A 15,000-nucleotide genomic window follows, 5' to 3' on the forward strand; every position below is an offset into this window, starting at 1 on the left:
TCAGGACTTTTAGCGTGTATAGAGCCAGCATATCTCCACCAGACTCCATGTAAATAATCAGGACTTTTAGCGTGTATAGAGCCAGCATATCTCCACATGTAAATGGGTGAATTAAGGGTTTATTTCAACCAAACCAGAGTGGTGATTGTTGGAACAGTGGAAAGATGAACCAAGACGGCTTTTGGTAGTTTGATTTAGTTTCTGTCCACTTTGAATGAAGTGTGTTTTACCATGATAAAAGTCCTGATTATTTACATGGAGTCTGGTGGGTTGGGTGATGTGTTTTAATGAATGAGTGAGTGAGTGAGTGAGTGAGTGAACTAACTGACCAGAGAAGAGCAGCCACAGTTCTCCTCTCAGGCATTCAGGAATCCCATTCAGAACGAGTTCTCTGGTTCTGGAGGTCCGGTACATGCAGACACCACGACCAAACTCGGAGAAATGGATGTTCCATGCCTCCTCCTTCATCTTCTCCTTCATCTGTGGGGGGGGCAGCCAGACACAGAAACATGTTCTCATCTTTTTAAAGTTGCCTTTCCATTTAGTGACCCTCCCACCACCGCCCAACCCTGCCAACGTGCTCTCAGTGTCTGAAGGTGTTGGGACTTGAACTCACGGCTTTGGGGCCCAGGTCCTCGGGAGCGTCCTGCTGGTAGAGCTGCAGCAGACCCTGGCTGGCTGTGGGCAGGCCGGGGTGGAAGTGGCGCCCCCTGTGGGCGGAGTCAGACCCTGCAGACGAGGGCGAGGGAACGCTGGAGGACGCCTGAGGACACACAACACAAACTCAAACTCCAGCAGAGAGAGGATTCCACTTCCTGTCTGCTAGCGTCTGAACTGACTACACTCAGCTCTAAGTCATGACTGGTTTCCCCAAGTACGAGGCTGTGTTGACTACCAGTAGCTCTCTCTCTCTCGTAGCCCTTTCACGGAGCTCCAGCAGCTCTTCTTCAATAAACTGTCTGTACACTTACAAAGTTCTCAATGCTTGTGTTAACATGTAGGGACCCTCATTATGCTACCGGTGAAGTTTGGTGATACTTTGAGCCTTGTTAGTGGTATAAACAGCGATTTGTTTTTACTTTCCCTGTGCCCAGAATACTAAACCGTCCTTCCAGAAAAATGCAGAGTTTTTTTGTGATGGTTTTGGGCTAAAATCCTTGATTATGCGTCACGTTTTGGAATAAGCGGGATATTTATGCAGTTTTATGCGATGAAATTGTGGGAACTTGTTAAAACTGTGATGTCATCGTGGCTTCATCGCGGGGTTTGCAGCTTTTAGATGATGTTCACGTCACGTTATTACGTCACGTCATAACGTTCCCATGGCAACAGGGGAAAATGGCTGCTATAGATATGTGTGACTTTTTTGCAACGAAAATGTGGGGATTATGACATCATGCAAGCCCTGCATATTTTGTTCAGAAATCAGCAATTTATGCGGCGAAAGTGCGGCGTATTTGAAAAAATGCCCCGAAATAAATATGAAGACTTTGGCTGATTATGCGTTGAATTATGGGATGGCATGTTCACGTTTTTTGGAGGGACTGGCTAGCGTTGTAAGCTAATCAGCGGTCCGCGCTAGCGTCTTTCAAGCTCCAAACACATTAATTAATACGGGTAATAAATGGATACAGCATAGTATCACGATATTTTTCGTGGCAATACTGTATCGATACTCAGACGCCAAGTATGGATCTATTATGATTAGGGCTGTCAAAATAACAATGTCATAATAATTAATTAATCTGAGAACAAATAACGCGTTAAAAAAATAACGCAGATTAACCCGTTCCATATTGAGGTTTGACCCGGAGCCGTTCTAGCACCATTGGACTGTAAAATGAAGGAGGAGACGAGAATGTTCTGCCTGGATCATTAACTGGAACATTTACTTATAAAATCTTCTTCCTGCCAACCCTGGCTACTGAAATCTGGCTCCACTGATATGTCTGCTCTTCTCTCTGCTGCTCTGAAACACAAACACCGCTGCACATGATGCTAGTTAACACTATACTCAACAGCAGCTAACGTTAGCCTACCGCTAGCTAGTTAACACTATACTCAAACAGCAGCTAAGGTTAGCCTACCGCTAGCTAGTTAACACTATACTCAAACAGCAGCTAAGGTTAGCCTACCGCTAGCTAGTTAACACTATACTCAACAGCAGCTAACGTTAGCCTACCGCTAGCTAGTTAACACTATACTCAACAGCAGCTAAGGTTAGCCTACCGCTAGCTAGTTAACACTATACTCAACAGCAGCTAACGTTAGCCTACGGCTAGCTAGTTAACACTATACTCGACAGCAGCTAACGTTAGCCTACCACTAGCTAGTTAACACTATACTCGACAGCAGCTAACGTTAGCCTACCGCTAGCTAGTTAACACTATACTCGACAGCAGCTAACGTTAGCCTACCGCTAGCTAGTTAACACTATACTCGACAGCAGCTAACGTTAGCCTACCGCTAGCTAGTTAACACTATACTCGACAGCAGCTAACGTTAGCCTACCGCTAGCTAGTTAACACTATACTCGACAGCAGCTAACGTTAGCCTACCGCTAGCTAGTTAACACTATACTCGACAGCAGCTAACGTTAGCCTACCGCTAGCTAGTTAACACTATACTCGACAGCAGCTAACGTTAGCCTACCGCTAGCTAGTTAACACTATACTCGACAGCAGCTAACGTTAGCCTACCGCTAGCTAGTTAACACTATACTCGACAGCAGCTAACGTTAGCCTACCACTAGCTAGTTAACACTATACTCGACAGCAGCTAACGTTAGCCTACCGCTAGCTAGTTAACACTATACTCGACAGCAGCTAACGTTAGCCTACCGCTAGCTAGTTAACACTATACTCGACAGCAGCTAACGTTAGCCTACCACTAGCTAGTTAACACTATACTCGACAGCAGCTAACGTTAGCCTACCGCTAGCTAGTTAACACTATACTCAACAGCAGCTAACGTTAGCCTACCACTAGCTAGCAGCTGGATTAAACAGGGTTAAATGCTGACAGCTAACACTAAACGGTGTAAAGTGTGACTGTGTTTTACTGTAGAGGATTCAACACCGGGATGTAACAATCTGCAGCTGGTCGGAGAAACAACACAGACGGTGCGTTCAATGAAACTGGTAAACTACAGCCTCGTGGTGCATTTGAAGTTATTGTAAATGTCCTTTTCCATCTGGTGGTTGTTTTTGTCGTTCAACAGCAGTTTACTAGTGAAATAAGTTATTGTTATTGTTATACATTATTATTAATCATTTAATGTTGACCATATGGCCTTAGCAATAAACAAGCCGTTCTTTAATGTCACCAACTGTTGTTTATACCTTTTTATTTCTTTTCTTTTTTTACTTTCTTAAAAAGTCTCGGTTCAGGCACCGTTAATTATGTATGAGATTAATTTAGATTAATTAATCACAGAGTATGTCATTAATTAGATAACATCTTTTAATTGATTGACAGCCCTAGTTATGATATTATGATGGTCAGTCTGCTTGATAATCCCATTCAGCAGCAACACAACTGAAGTGAGATGAACAAACTGAGAAATTTATATTTTTAGTTTAAACAGATGTTGACAAAATTTTCCTTTGGGGACATCATTTGAAATTGTGAAAAAAAGGTTATACATTGCAATATATCTCGGAATATTTAAAATCGCAATAATATCGTATTGTGACATAAGTATGGCGATGATATCGTATTGTGACATAAGTATGGTGATGACATCGTATTGTGACATAAGTATGGCGATGACATCGTATTGTGACATAAGTATGGCGATGATATCGTATTGTGACATAAGTATGGCGATGACATCGTATTGTGACATAAGTATGGTGATGATATCGTATTGTGACATAAGTATGGCGATGATATCGTATTGTGACATAAGTATGGCGATGATATCGTATTGTGACATAAGTATGGCGATGATATCGTATTGTGACATAAGTATGGCGATGACATCGTATTGTGACATAAGTATGGCGATGATATCGTATTGTGACATAAGTATGGCGATGACATCGTATTGTGACATAAGTATGGCGATGACATCGTATTGTGACATAAGTATGGTGATGATATCGTATTGTGACATAAGTATGGTGATGACATCGTATTGTGAGGCCTCTGGTGATTTCCCCCCCCCTATAGATTAGCATGACAACATGTCCCAGAGAGACAGAGTGGTATTAACCCCTAGGGTCACTTAGCGCAGGAATTGTCCTGTAATGATTCAGCATATCAGAAGCTCACCGAGTGACCAATCAGAGCCAGCGGGCTGGTGTCGCCCCAGCAACTGTCGGGGGTTCGCTGCAGGAAGTCGGAGATGCGTTGGACCAGGAAGTCTCTGTCTCGGAGGTTGGCGAACAGGAAGTTCATCTTGTTCTTGGTGCTGATGGAGACGGGACAGGGCAAGACGCTGCTGCTGTCCGCCTTCTCCACAATGGACACCTGGCAGCAGAGCATCATGGGTAACACACAGCAGAGCATCATGGGTAACACAGCAGAGCATCATGGGTAACACAGCAGAGCATCATGGGTAACACACAGCAGAGCATCATGGGTAACACAGCAGAATAATAATAACCTCTCTGAGGGGGATGATCATCTAACAGGTTAATAATAATAATAATAATAATAATAATAATAATAATAATATATACTAGTTCTGTCAAACGATTAAAATATTTAATCACATTAATGTCATAGTTAACTTGCGATTAATCTCACATTTTTATCTATTCTAAATGTCCCTAGATTTCTTTTTGTCACATTGTTGTTTCTCATTTTAATGCTCTTAACATGGAAAAGTGGATCGGCTTGCTTTGTGCTTTTGTCGCCTGGCTTTGACGAGGGGGGGGGAGAATTGGCATCAGCTGTATGCTTGGCCATCAGCTGTGTGCTGGTCATCAGCTGTGTGCTTGGCCATCAGCTGTGTTTGCTGGTCATCAGCTGTGTGCTTGGCCATCAGCTGTGTTTGCTTGGCCATCAGCTGTCTGTGCTGGCCATCAGCTGTGTGCTGGCCATCAGCTGCGTGCTTGGTCATCAAGTGGTCTTTCAGACTGGACGTGCTGCGATGATAGCTCAGGTCACAATGACCAAACACACAGATCACTTTGGTCTTGTCAATGGAACCATTTGGCAACGTTTTAAAAGTAAACTTTCCATTCAGAATCTTATTGGCTCTCGCCATCCACTCAAAACGTAACGTTAGCCTACTACTCTTTGTGTGTGCAGCGTGCCTGTTGTTGTGTTTCCGGTCTAGCTAGATCCGGTTTGGTGTTGTAGTTTTTGTAACGTTACTAGTTGTTGCAACAGCATGTGAAGAAAACTACAAAGTTTGTTCGGCCAAAAAGAAAGTTAATCTCGCGCAAAAAAAAAAAAAAGTACGCCGTTAAAATGGGTTTGCGTTAATGCTGTTAATAACGTGTTTAACTGACAGCACTAAAAAGGGGGATCTGAGGGGGATGAACAGCTGACAATAATAATAATAATAATGATAATGATAATAATAATAGTGACCTCTCTGAGGGGGATGATCAGCTGACAGGTTAATAATAATATTATAATAATAATAATAATAATAATAATAATAATAATAATAATAATAATAATAATAATAATAATAATAATAATAATAATAATAATAATAATAATAATAATAATAATAATAATGATAATAATAATAATAATAATAATAATAATAATAATAGTGACCTCTCTGAGGGGGGATGATCAGCTGACAGGTTAATAATAATATTATAATAATAATGATAATAATAATAGTGACCTCTCTGAGGGGGATGATCAGCTGACACAGGTCCTCCTCCCGGCTGTTGAAACAGACGTAGTTGTTGGAGATGAACAGCTGTCCCACCACGTGCATCTTGGCGAACGGCGTCCACAGTGTGCAGTCCGTGTGTCCGTCCAGACGCTCGTCCTGGGTCAGCCGGAACATGGTCCGGTACCGCTCGTTCTTCGCCCGCGCGTCCAGATCCCTGCACGCAAAGGTCAAAGGTCAACGCACAGGAAACAGGCTCAACGCACAGGAAACAGGGTCAAAGGTCAATGCACAGGAAACGGGCTTAAGGCACAGGAAACAGGGTCAAAGGTCAACGCACAGGAAACAGGGTCAACGCACAGGAAACAGGGTCAAAGGTCAACGCACAGGAAACAGGGTCAAAGGTCAATGCACAGGAAACAGGCTCAACGCACAGGAAACAGGCTCAACGCACAGGAAACAGGGTCAAAGGTCAACGCACAGGAAACAGGGTCAACGCACAGGAAACAGGAAACAGCTGAAAGCTGAGAGCGAGACCTCTCGATATATAAACCAACACCAACATGCAAAGAGAAGCTTCTGTTCCTCTGGGGGGGTTCTACGCTTTTCTAGCTTTTTGACATATTATTTGACTTTTTTTCCTAAACTTTTGTGGCTTTTTTCAACTTAAACAGCCTTTCATGTTACCTTCATCTAACGGTACTAATATGTTTTGTGATTCCAGACAGATTTCTTTTCATTTTTTGGGCCCAAAATGACTGAAAAACTTCAAGAACAACTTTTTCTGTGGCTTTTTGACATATTAGCCTTCTTGTAGTTTCTCCGACTCGTTCTTCCTGTTCTGTTACCTCTTGAGCGCGGAGACGTTCCTCAGCGTCTTGCAGGCTTTGGGCAGCGAGCGGTCGGCGGCGAAGGCCTCGTTGTCCAGCAGCTGGCGCATGGCGATGTTGGCGAGCTGCTCCATCAGACGGAAGGTATCGTTGATGTTGATGAACATGGAGAAGAAGTGCTCGCTGTGACGCGTGCTCACACGCACGCTCTCCGGGAAAACCAGTGTGGCGTTCTTCTCCAGACGGGTCACCTCGCTCCACTGCACCACCAGGGTCACTGTAACACACACACATATATAATATCTATAATATCAGATATCAAAACATATAAACATATAGAACATATCAACACCAGCATGGCGTTCTTCTTCAGACGGGTCACCTCGCTCCACTGCACCACCAGGGTCACTGACGGGAAGATTAAAGTCAGAAATATAGGATAATATAAAATATAATTTGCTGTATAAATGCCAGATGTAGCTGTGAGCTCTGTGATTGGCTGTATAAATGCAAGATGTAGCTGTGAGCTCTGTGATTGGCTGTATAAATGCCAGATGTAGCTGTGAGCGCTGTGATTGGCTGTATACATGTCAGATGTAGCTGTGAGCTCTGTGATTGGCTGTATAAATGCCAGATGTAGCTGTGAGGGCTGTGATTGGCTGTATAAATGCCAGATGTAGCTGTGAGCGCTGTGATTGGCTGATTCACTGCGATTACTGTAGCTAAGTGACTATGAGAAGAAGCTCACTGAACTAACATCTGAACTGCCCCTTTAAGATGAGTCATCAGTTTCCTAAAAAAGATCCGCCCTTTACAAGACATCATCTGAGACAAACCAGGAAAACAAGTTAGTTCCTGTTGAGTTGTCAGTGAGAAGAGAGAGAGAGAGAGAGAGAGAGAGAGAGAGAGAGAGAGAGAGAGAGAGAGAGAGACAGACAGACAGACAGGCAGACAGGCAGACAGGCAGACAGGCAGACAGGCAGACAGGCTTCAGGGATTTCTGCCAGAACCTCTTACGTTTAGACAACACTACTTAGTTTAGTTTAGGAAGAAAAGATAGTGGTTTGGGTTCAACTTTAATTCCATTGTATTTATAGTATTAAATGATAACAAGAGTCAGAGGCTGAAACCTCGAGTGGTGAGATGCAACTTCCTTTAGGCAGAAACCTCGGACACACACGGGCTCTCTGTGGGCGCCATCTGTCTTCCCTGTTTTCGCTAAAGAACTGTATACATTCTAAAGAACTGTTACATTCTAAAGAACTGTTACATTCTACTGAACTGTTACATTCTAAAGAACTGTTACATTCTACTGAACTGTTACATTCTAAAGAACTGTATACATTTTATTGAACTGTTACATTCTAAAGAACTGTTACATTCTACTGAACTGTTACATTCTAAAGAACTGTTACATTCTAAAGAACTGTATACATTCTATTGAACTGTTACATTCTACTGAACTGTTACATTCTAAAGAACTGTATACATTCTATTGAACTGTTACATTCTAAAGAACTGTTACATTCTAAAGAACTGTATACATTCTAAAGAACTGTTACATTCTACTGAACTGTTACATTCTAAAGAACTGTATACATTCTAAAGAACTGTTACATTCTAAAGAACTGTTACAATACATTCTAAAGAACTGTATATATTCTAAAGAACTGTTATATTCTAAAGAACTGTTACATTCTAAAGAACTGTTACATTACATTCTAAAGAACTGTATATAATCTAAAGAACTGTTACATTCTAAAGAACTGTATATATTCTAAAGAACTGTTACATTCTAAAGAACTGTTACATTCTAAAGAACTGTTATATTCTAAAGAACTGTTACATTCTAAAGAACGGTTACATTCTAAAGAACTGTATATATTCTAAAGAACTGTTACATTCTAAAGAACTGTTACATTCTAAAGAACTGTTACATTCTAAAGAACTGTTACATTCTAAAGAACTGTTACATTCTAAAGAACTGTATATATTCTAAAGAACTGTTACATTCTAAAGAACTGTATACATTCTAAAGAACTGTTACATTCTATTGAACTGTTACATTCTAAGAACTGTTACATTCTAAAGAACTGTTACATTCTAAAGAACTGTTACATTACATTCTAAAGAACTGTATACATTCTAAAGAACTGTTACATTCTATTGAACTGTTACATTCTAAAGAACTGTTACATTCTAAAGAACTGTATACATTCTAAAGAACTGTTACATTACATTCTAAAGAACTGTTACATTCTAAAGAACTGTTACATTCTAAAGAACTGTTACATTCTAAAGAACTGTTATATTCTAAAGAACTGTTACATTACATTCTAAAGAACTGTATACATTCTAAAGAACGGTTACATTCTAAAGAACTGTTACATTCTAAAGAACGTTACATTCTAAAGAACTGTTACATTCTAAAGAACTGTTACATTCTAAAGAACTGTATACATTCTAAAGAACTGTATATATTCTAAAGAACTGTTACATTCTATTAAACTGTATACATTCTAAAGAACTGTATATATTCTAAAGAACTGTGACATTCTAAAGAACTGTTACATTCTAAAGAACTGTTACATTCTAAAGAACTGTATACATTCTAAAGAACTGTATATATTCTAAAGAACTGTTACATTCTAAAGAACTGTTACATTCTAAAGAACTGTTACATTCTAAAGAACTGTTACATTCTAAAGAACTGTTACATTCTAAAGAACTGTTACATTCTAAAGAACTGTATATATTCTAAAGAACTGTTACATTCTAAAGAACTGTTACATTCTAAAGAACTGTTACATTCTAAAGAACTGTTACATTCTAACGAACTGTTACATTCTAAAGAACTGTTACATTCTAAAGAACTGTTACATTCTAAAGAACTGTATATATTCTAAAGAACTGTTACATTCTACTGAACCTTCTAACCTCTGGTGGATTTGTGAGGACTATGGTTAACTGCTCCTCAGATCTCTGCAGGGTAAATCCAGACAGCTGGCTAGACTATCTGTCCAATCTGAGTTTTCTGTTGCACGACTAAAACCACTTTTGAACGTCCACATGTTCCACCAAAACAAGTTCCTTCCTGAGACTATTTAACAGAGGCACCGTGGCTCCGTCCGGAGCTTAGCCCCGCCCAAGATGATTGTGATTGGTTTAAAGAAATGCCAATAAACCAGAGCACGTTCTTCTCCCATCCAGGAATGCTGTGTGGACTAGCCAGACTCTCCTCAAGCGCACTTTGGAGGAGGGTCTGGCAAAGCAAGACTACAGTTATAGTAACAATAATGATAGTGGAACTATGACTAGAAATAATAGTTGTAGCAGTTCAGGGTGTAGCGGTGCGATGCGGGGAGAAGAGGGGCGTAGCGGGGCATTGCATGCCGGGCATTGCGAGGTATTGCAGGGCATTGCAGGGCTTAGTAAGGCACAGCAGGGCGCCGAGCAAGACCACTGCATCTGCAACCATGATTTAGGTGCCACCCTAATCCCCAGGAAAACTGCGGGGTGAGAAAACATAAGGACTCCGGGGAATAAGCTCCCCAGAGCTAAGTTAGTAACAAGCATTTCTGGACATGGAGGCACACAGATGGAAAGAGAGAGGAGAGAGGAGCTCAGTGTGTCAAAGGAAGTCCCCCGGCAGTCTAAAACTAGAACAGCAGAACTAAGAGCTGGTCCAAGGCAGACCTGAGCCAGCTCTATAAGGGCTGGTAGAAGAATCTGACGACTATGAAGAGAAGCAGAGAAGAGAATGGGTGCCGTGTCTGAAAACATACACCCTCCCCCTAGTCTATACATAAATAGTATAGTCTATACATGAATACATCCATACCTAAATAAACAGACAGACAGCGCTGAAGACAAACTTCTCCCGTGTGCAAGGGAGGGGAACACAACTGACTTCCTGTTTTAACATGTTTTGCCCTTTCTGCTGTTTTCAGCTGCATTCAGAGACAAAATGGCTTCCATGTCAGAGGAGGATTTCTGCTGTTTGGTCTGTCATGAAGTTTTTAGAGATCCTGTTGTTCTGTCATGTACCCACAGCTTCTGTAGAGACTGTCTGAAGAGCTGGTGGACAGAGAAACCAACACGGGAGTGTCCAGTTTGTAAAAGAAGATCTTCAAAGGGAGAACCACCTGGTAACCTGGAGTTGAAGAAGCTGTGTGAGAGTTTCTTACAGCAGAGAGATCAGAGAGCTTCAGAGGCTCTCTGCAGTCTGCACTCTGAGAAACTCAAACTCTTCTGTCTGGACCATCAGCAGCCGGTGTGTCTCGTCTGCAGAGATTCAGAAAAACACACCAACCACAGAATCAGACCCATCTATGAAGCTGCACGACAACACAAGAAGAAACTCCAGGAAACTCTAGAGCCCATAAAGGAGAAGTTAAAGGTTTTTGAACAAGTTAAAGAGGAGTTTGATCAAATAGCAGAACACATGAAGGTCCAGGCCCGACGCACAGAGACGCAGATTAAGGATCAGTTTAAGAAGCTTCACCAGTTTCTAGAAGAGGAAGAGGAGGCCAGGATGGCTGCACTGAGGGAGGAAGAGGAGCAGAAGAGTCAGAGGATGAAGGAGAAGATGAAGGCTCTGAGCAGAGAGATAGCAGCTCTTTCAGACACAGTCAGAGCCACAGAGGAGGAGCTGAGAGCTGAAGACGTCTCATTCCTGATCAACTACAAGGCTGCAGTGGAAAGAGTCCAGCAGCGCCCCCTGCTGGATGATCCACAGCTGCTCTCAGGAGCTCTGATAGACGAGGCCAAACACCTGGAACAAGATGAAGGACATGGTCTCCTATACTCCTCTGGTTCTGGACCCAAACACTGCTGGTCCAAACATCATCCTGTCTGAAGATCTGACCAGTGTGAGACTAGGAGGAGGGAAACAGCAGCTTCCTGATAATCCAGAGAGGTTTGGTAATTACTGCTCTGTCCTGGGCTCTGAGGGCTTTAACTCAGGGACTCACAGCTGGGATGTCGAGGTTGGAGACAATACATACTGGTCACTGGGTGTGTTAGGAGAGTCTGTCCAGATGAAGGGAAGCATACTGTCTGGATTATGGAGAATATGGTTCTCTGAAGGTGAATACTCAGCGTTGTCTCCATCAGCTCCAGACAGTGATCTCCCGTTTGAGAAGCAGCTCCAGAGGGTCAGAGTGACTCTGGACTGGAACAGAGGAAATCTGTCGTTCTCTGATCCTGATACTAACACACACATACACACCTTCACACACACTTTCACTGAGAGGATGTTTCCACACTTTTTCACTCTGGGTAATCTGAAGATATCACCACTGAAGGTCTGTGTAACAAAACGACAGGTCTGATGCAGTCTGTAGTTTTAGGCTGGTGATAATAACAGTAAACAACGATCCACTTCTTAAACGTTAATGTGTCCCATCTATTTGTGTAGAAATAATATCTGAACTAAATGATAAAATAAGTTCAAACTTTATATCGGCAGCAGCAAACAGTAACAGGAAACATACAGCAGTGTTTCCCATAGATAGGTATTATTTGGTAGATAAAATCTAAATTACATTTTCTTCTTCCAATCAGCGATGGATGTTTTCCTCTAGCCCCTCCCCCCTCGTGAAGTCTTGCTGTGAGATAAACTGAACTAATAAACCCTAAAAACTCCCCAAACGTCATTAATCAGAGTCTGGTTGTTCACCCTCTCGCTCCATATCTTTAGAACGGAGTAACTGGAGCTCACCGCTAACTGAGCCTTCAGTTCTTCCCTGCTACCCCCTGCTACATCCTGCTACGTCCTGCTACATCCTGCTGCACCCTGCTACGTCCTGCTACACCCTGCTACGTCTAGCAGTGCCCTGCTATGCTCTGCTACGCCCTGCTATGCTCTGCAGTGCCTTGCTATGCCCTGCCGTGTCCTGCTATGCTCTACAGTGCCTTGCTACACCCTGCTATGCCCTGCTACACCCTGCTATGCCCTGCTACACCCTGCTATGCTCTACAGTGCCTTGCTACACCCTGCTATGCCCTGCTATACCCTGCTATGCTCTGCAGTGCCTTGCTACACCCTGCTACGCCCTGCTACGCCCTGCTATGCTCTGCAGTGCCCTGCTATGACATGAACTACTACGACTACCATTTGTAGTCACTGTTCCATTATTATTTATTATAACGATTATTGCCACTGTTGCCAACCAGCACCGTCAGACACCTCCTACCAAGAGTCTGGGTCTGTCCAGGTTTCTTCCTAAAGGGAGTTCTTCCTCACCACTGTCCCACTAAATGCTTGCTCTTGGGGGAATTACTGGAATTGATGGGACTTTATAAATGATAGAGTGTGGTCTAGACCTCCTCTATCTGTCAAGTGTCCTGAGATAACGCCTGTTATGATTTGATGCTATAAATAAAGTGAATGGAAGTTCTCCGTGCCTGAATCCATTAACTGTATTTATGGACTCCAGCCCGAATAAAACCCAAGATTTTATTAAATTGACTGTAGAAGTTATGAACTATGCAGCATGTTGAGGATCCCCAAAACACGGATTAAAACACTTCAAAAACAACTTTAGATAGCCTGAGTCTTATAAGATGTAACCAGAGTTAGGAGATTTATTAAATGACCTGTTGATGTTATGTAATAGTTTATAACACCAGAGATTATTCTCAGGTAGTAAACCTGATTACATCACAACTAAAGGTTTTACAAATATACAAGATATATATATATATATATATATATATATATATATATAATATATAATCATTACGAGTCAGCAGAAAGGTGTATGTATAAAGTTGTTTGATTTGTATGTTTGTAGTTTTGTCTTTATTTAGTGTTTATTTTAATGTTTGTTTATGTTTATGGCATTTCCTGTCTGTTGTGTCCTAGTGTGAAGGATCTGAAATATGAATAATGAGAAGTATGTTTAAAATATCTTTACACTGATTATGCAAAATAAAATAAAAAAATATAATACTAAAATGAAGAGTGAGCAGAAAGGGAACTGAAGCCATTTCTCTACATCATGAACAAGTCGCGGTGCAGGTTCTGACCCGGGCCCTCTCAGGTTCTGACCCGGGCCCTCGCAGGTTCTGACCCGGGCCCTCTCAGGTTCTGACCCGGGCCCTCGCAGGTTCTGATCCGGCCCGCATTTCAATTTAGGTTCACAATAAATTTAGGCCCACCTCGTTTTTGTCGCTTTGTCCAAAGTTTTTGGTGCTTTTTTCAACATTGTTGACGCCTTTTACGGCGGTTTAAGCACTCTGTTCAATGCTTTAGGCACTTTTAACGTTTTGGAAACGTTGCTTTACTCAACGTTCTGCCACTTTTTCAGACAACTCTGACGCTTTTTTGGGCCTTTTTCCAACTTTTTTGTCGCTTTTCTCAGCGTATTTGTCGCTGGCTGAGGAACTTTGTTGCGGCGTTATGAGGCCCAAACTGTGAGTGAGAAGACTACAGATATGAGACATGAGAAGACTACAGATATGAGACATGAGAAGACTACAGATATGAGACATGAGAAGACTACAGTATATGAGAAGACTACAGTATATGAGACATGAGAAGACTACAGATATGAGACATGAGAAGACTACAGTATATGAGAAGACTACAGATATGAGACATGAGAAGACTAAAGATATGAGAAGACTACAGATATGAGACATGAGAAGACTAAAGTATATGAGAAGACTACAGATATGAGACATGAGAAGACTACAGTATATGAGAAGACTACAGATATGAGACATGAGAAGACTACAGTATATGAGACATGAGAAGACTACAGTATATGAGACATGCAATAACAGTCAGAATATTAAATAAACACATGTCAATAATCTCTACATGTCTGGCCCTCGATGTGATTCTTATTTTCCAGTGTGGCCCTCTGGGAAACTGAGTTTGACCCCCCTGCTGTAGACCAACATCTGATCCACAAGCTACTGAATACACACTCATCATTGTGTTGTGCTTTTCAGAAAGTCATGCTTACAAAAACTTGATTCCTTATTGGTCACACAGTCCAACGTAGTGAAATGATATTACTGCATTAACTACACACACATATATATATATATATATACTTAGAGATATACTTAGATCTCTGCAGATTTACCCTGCAGAGATCTGAGGAGCAGTTAACCATAGTCCTCACAAATCCACCAGAGGTTAGAACACACACACACACACACACACACACACACACACACACACAGACACACACACACACACACACACACACACACACACACACACACACACACACACACACACACACACACACAGCCTGAGAGAGTCTTACCTTCCTTCCCCAGCAGGAAGGAGTAGAAGCAGAGGTGGTTGATGGACAGGTAGAGCCAGCCCTGTCGGGGCACGCGTCCCTTC

General features: G+C 41.9%; 1 protein-coding gene and 1 pseudogene across 4 annotated transcripts in view; one reads left to right on the plus strand and one right to left on the minus strand.

The window, feature by feature from the left end:
• The window catches only part of tbc1d9b (TBC1 domain family member 9b), a 34,431-nt gene that overhangs the window by 17,268 nt on the left and 2,163 nt on the right, over positions 1–15,000 (minus strand). For all 4 annotated transcript variants that reach the window (XM_078244412.1, XM_078244411.1, XM_078244410.1 and 1 more), the window contains exons 3-8: positions 14,918–15,000; positions 6,651–6,909; positions 5,812–6,019; positions 4,275–4,472; positions 617–763; positions 330–480 (exon numbers count right to left, since the gene is read on the minus strand). The exon at positions 14,918–15,000 is cut by the window's right edge and continues 149 nt beyond it. In XM_078244412.1, the coding sequence (XP_078100538.1) occupies positions 330–480; positions 617–763; positions 4,275–4,472; positions 5,812–6,019; positions 6,651–6,909; positions 14,918–15,000 (1,046 nt within the window). The remainder of the gene's footprint in view (positions 1–329; positions 481–616; positions 764–4,274; positions 4,473–5,811; positions 6,020–6,650; positions 6,910–14,917) is intronic.
• On the plus strand, positions 10,591–11,965 carry LOC144513365 (nuclear factor 7, brain-like; annotated as a pseudogene).

The sequence above is a fragment of the Sander vitreus genome, unplaced genomic scaffold, assembly GCF_031162955.1.
Source record: "Sander vitreus isolate 19-12246 unplaced genomic scaffold, sanVit1 ctg234_0, whole genome shotgun sequence".
Taxonomy (NCBI): Eukaryota; Metazoa; Chordata; class Actinopteri; order Perciformes; family Percidae; genus Sander; species Sander vitreus.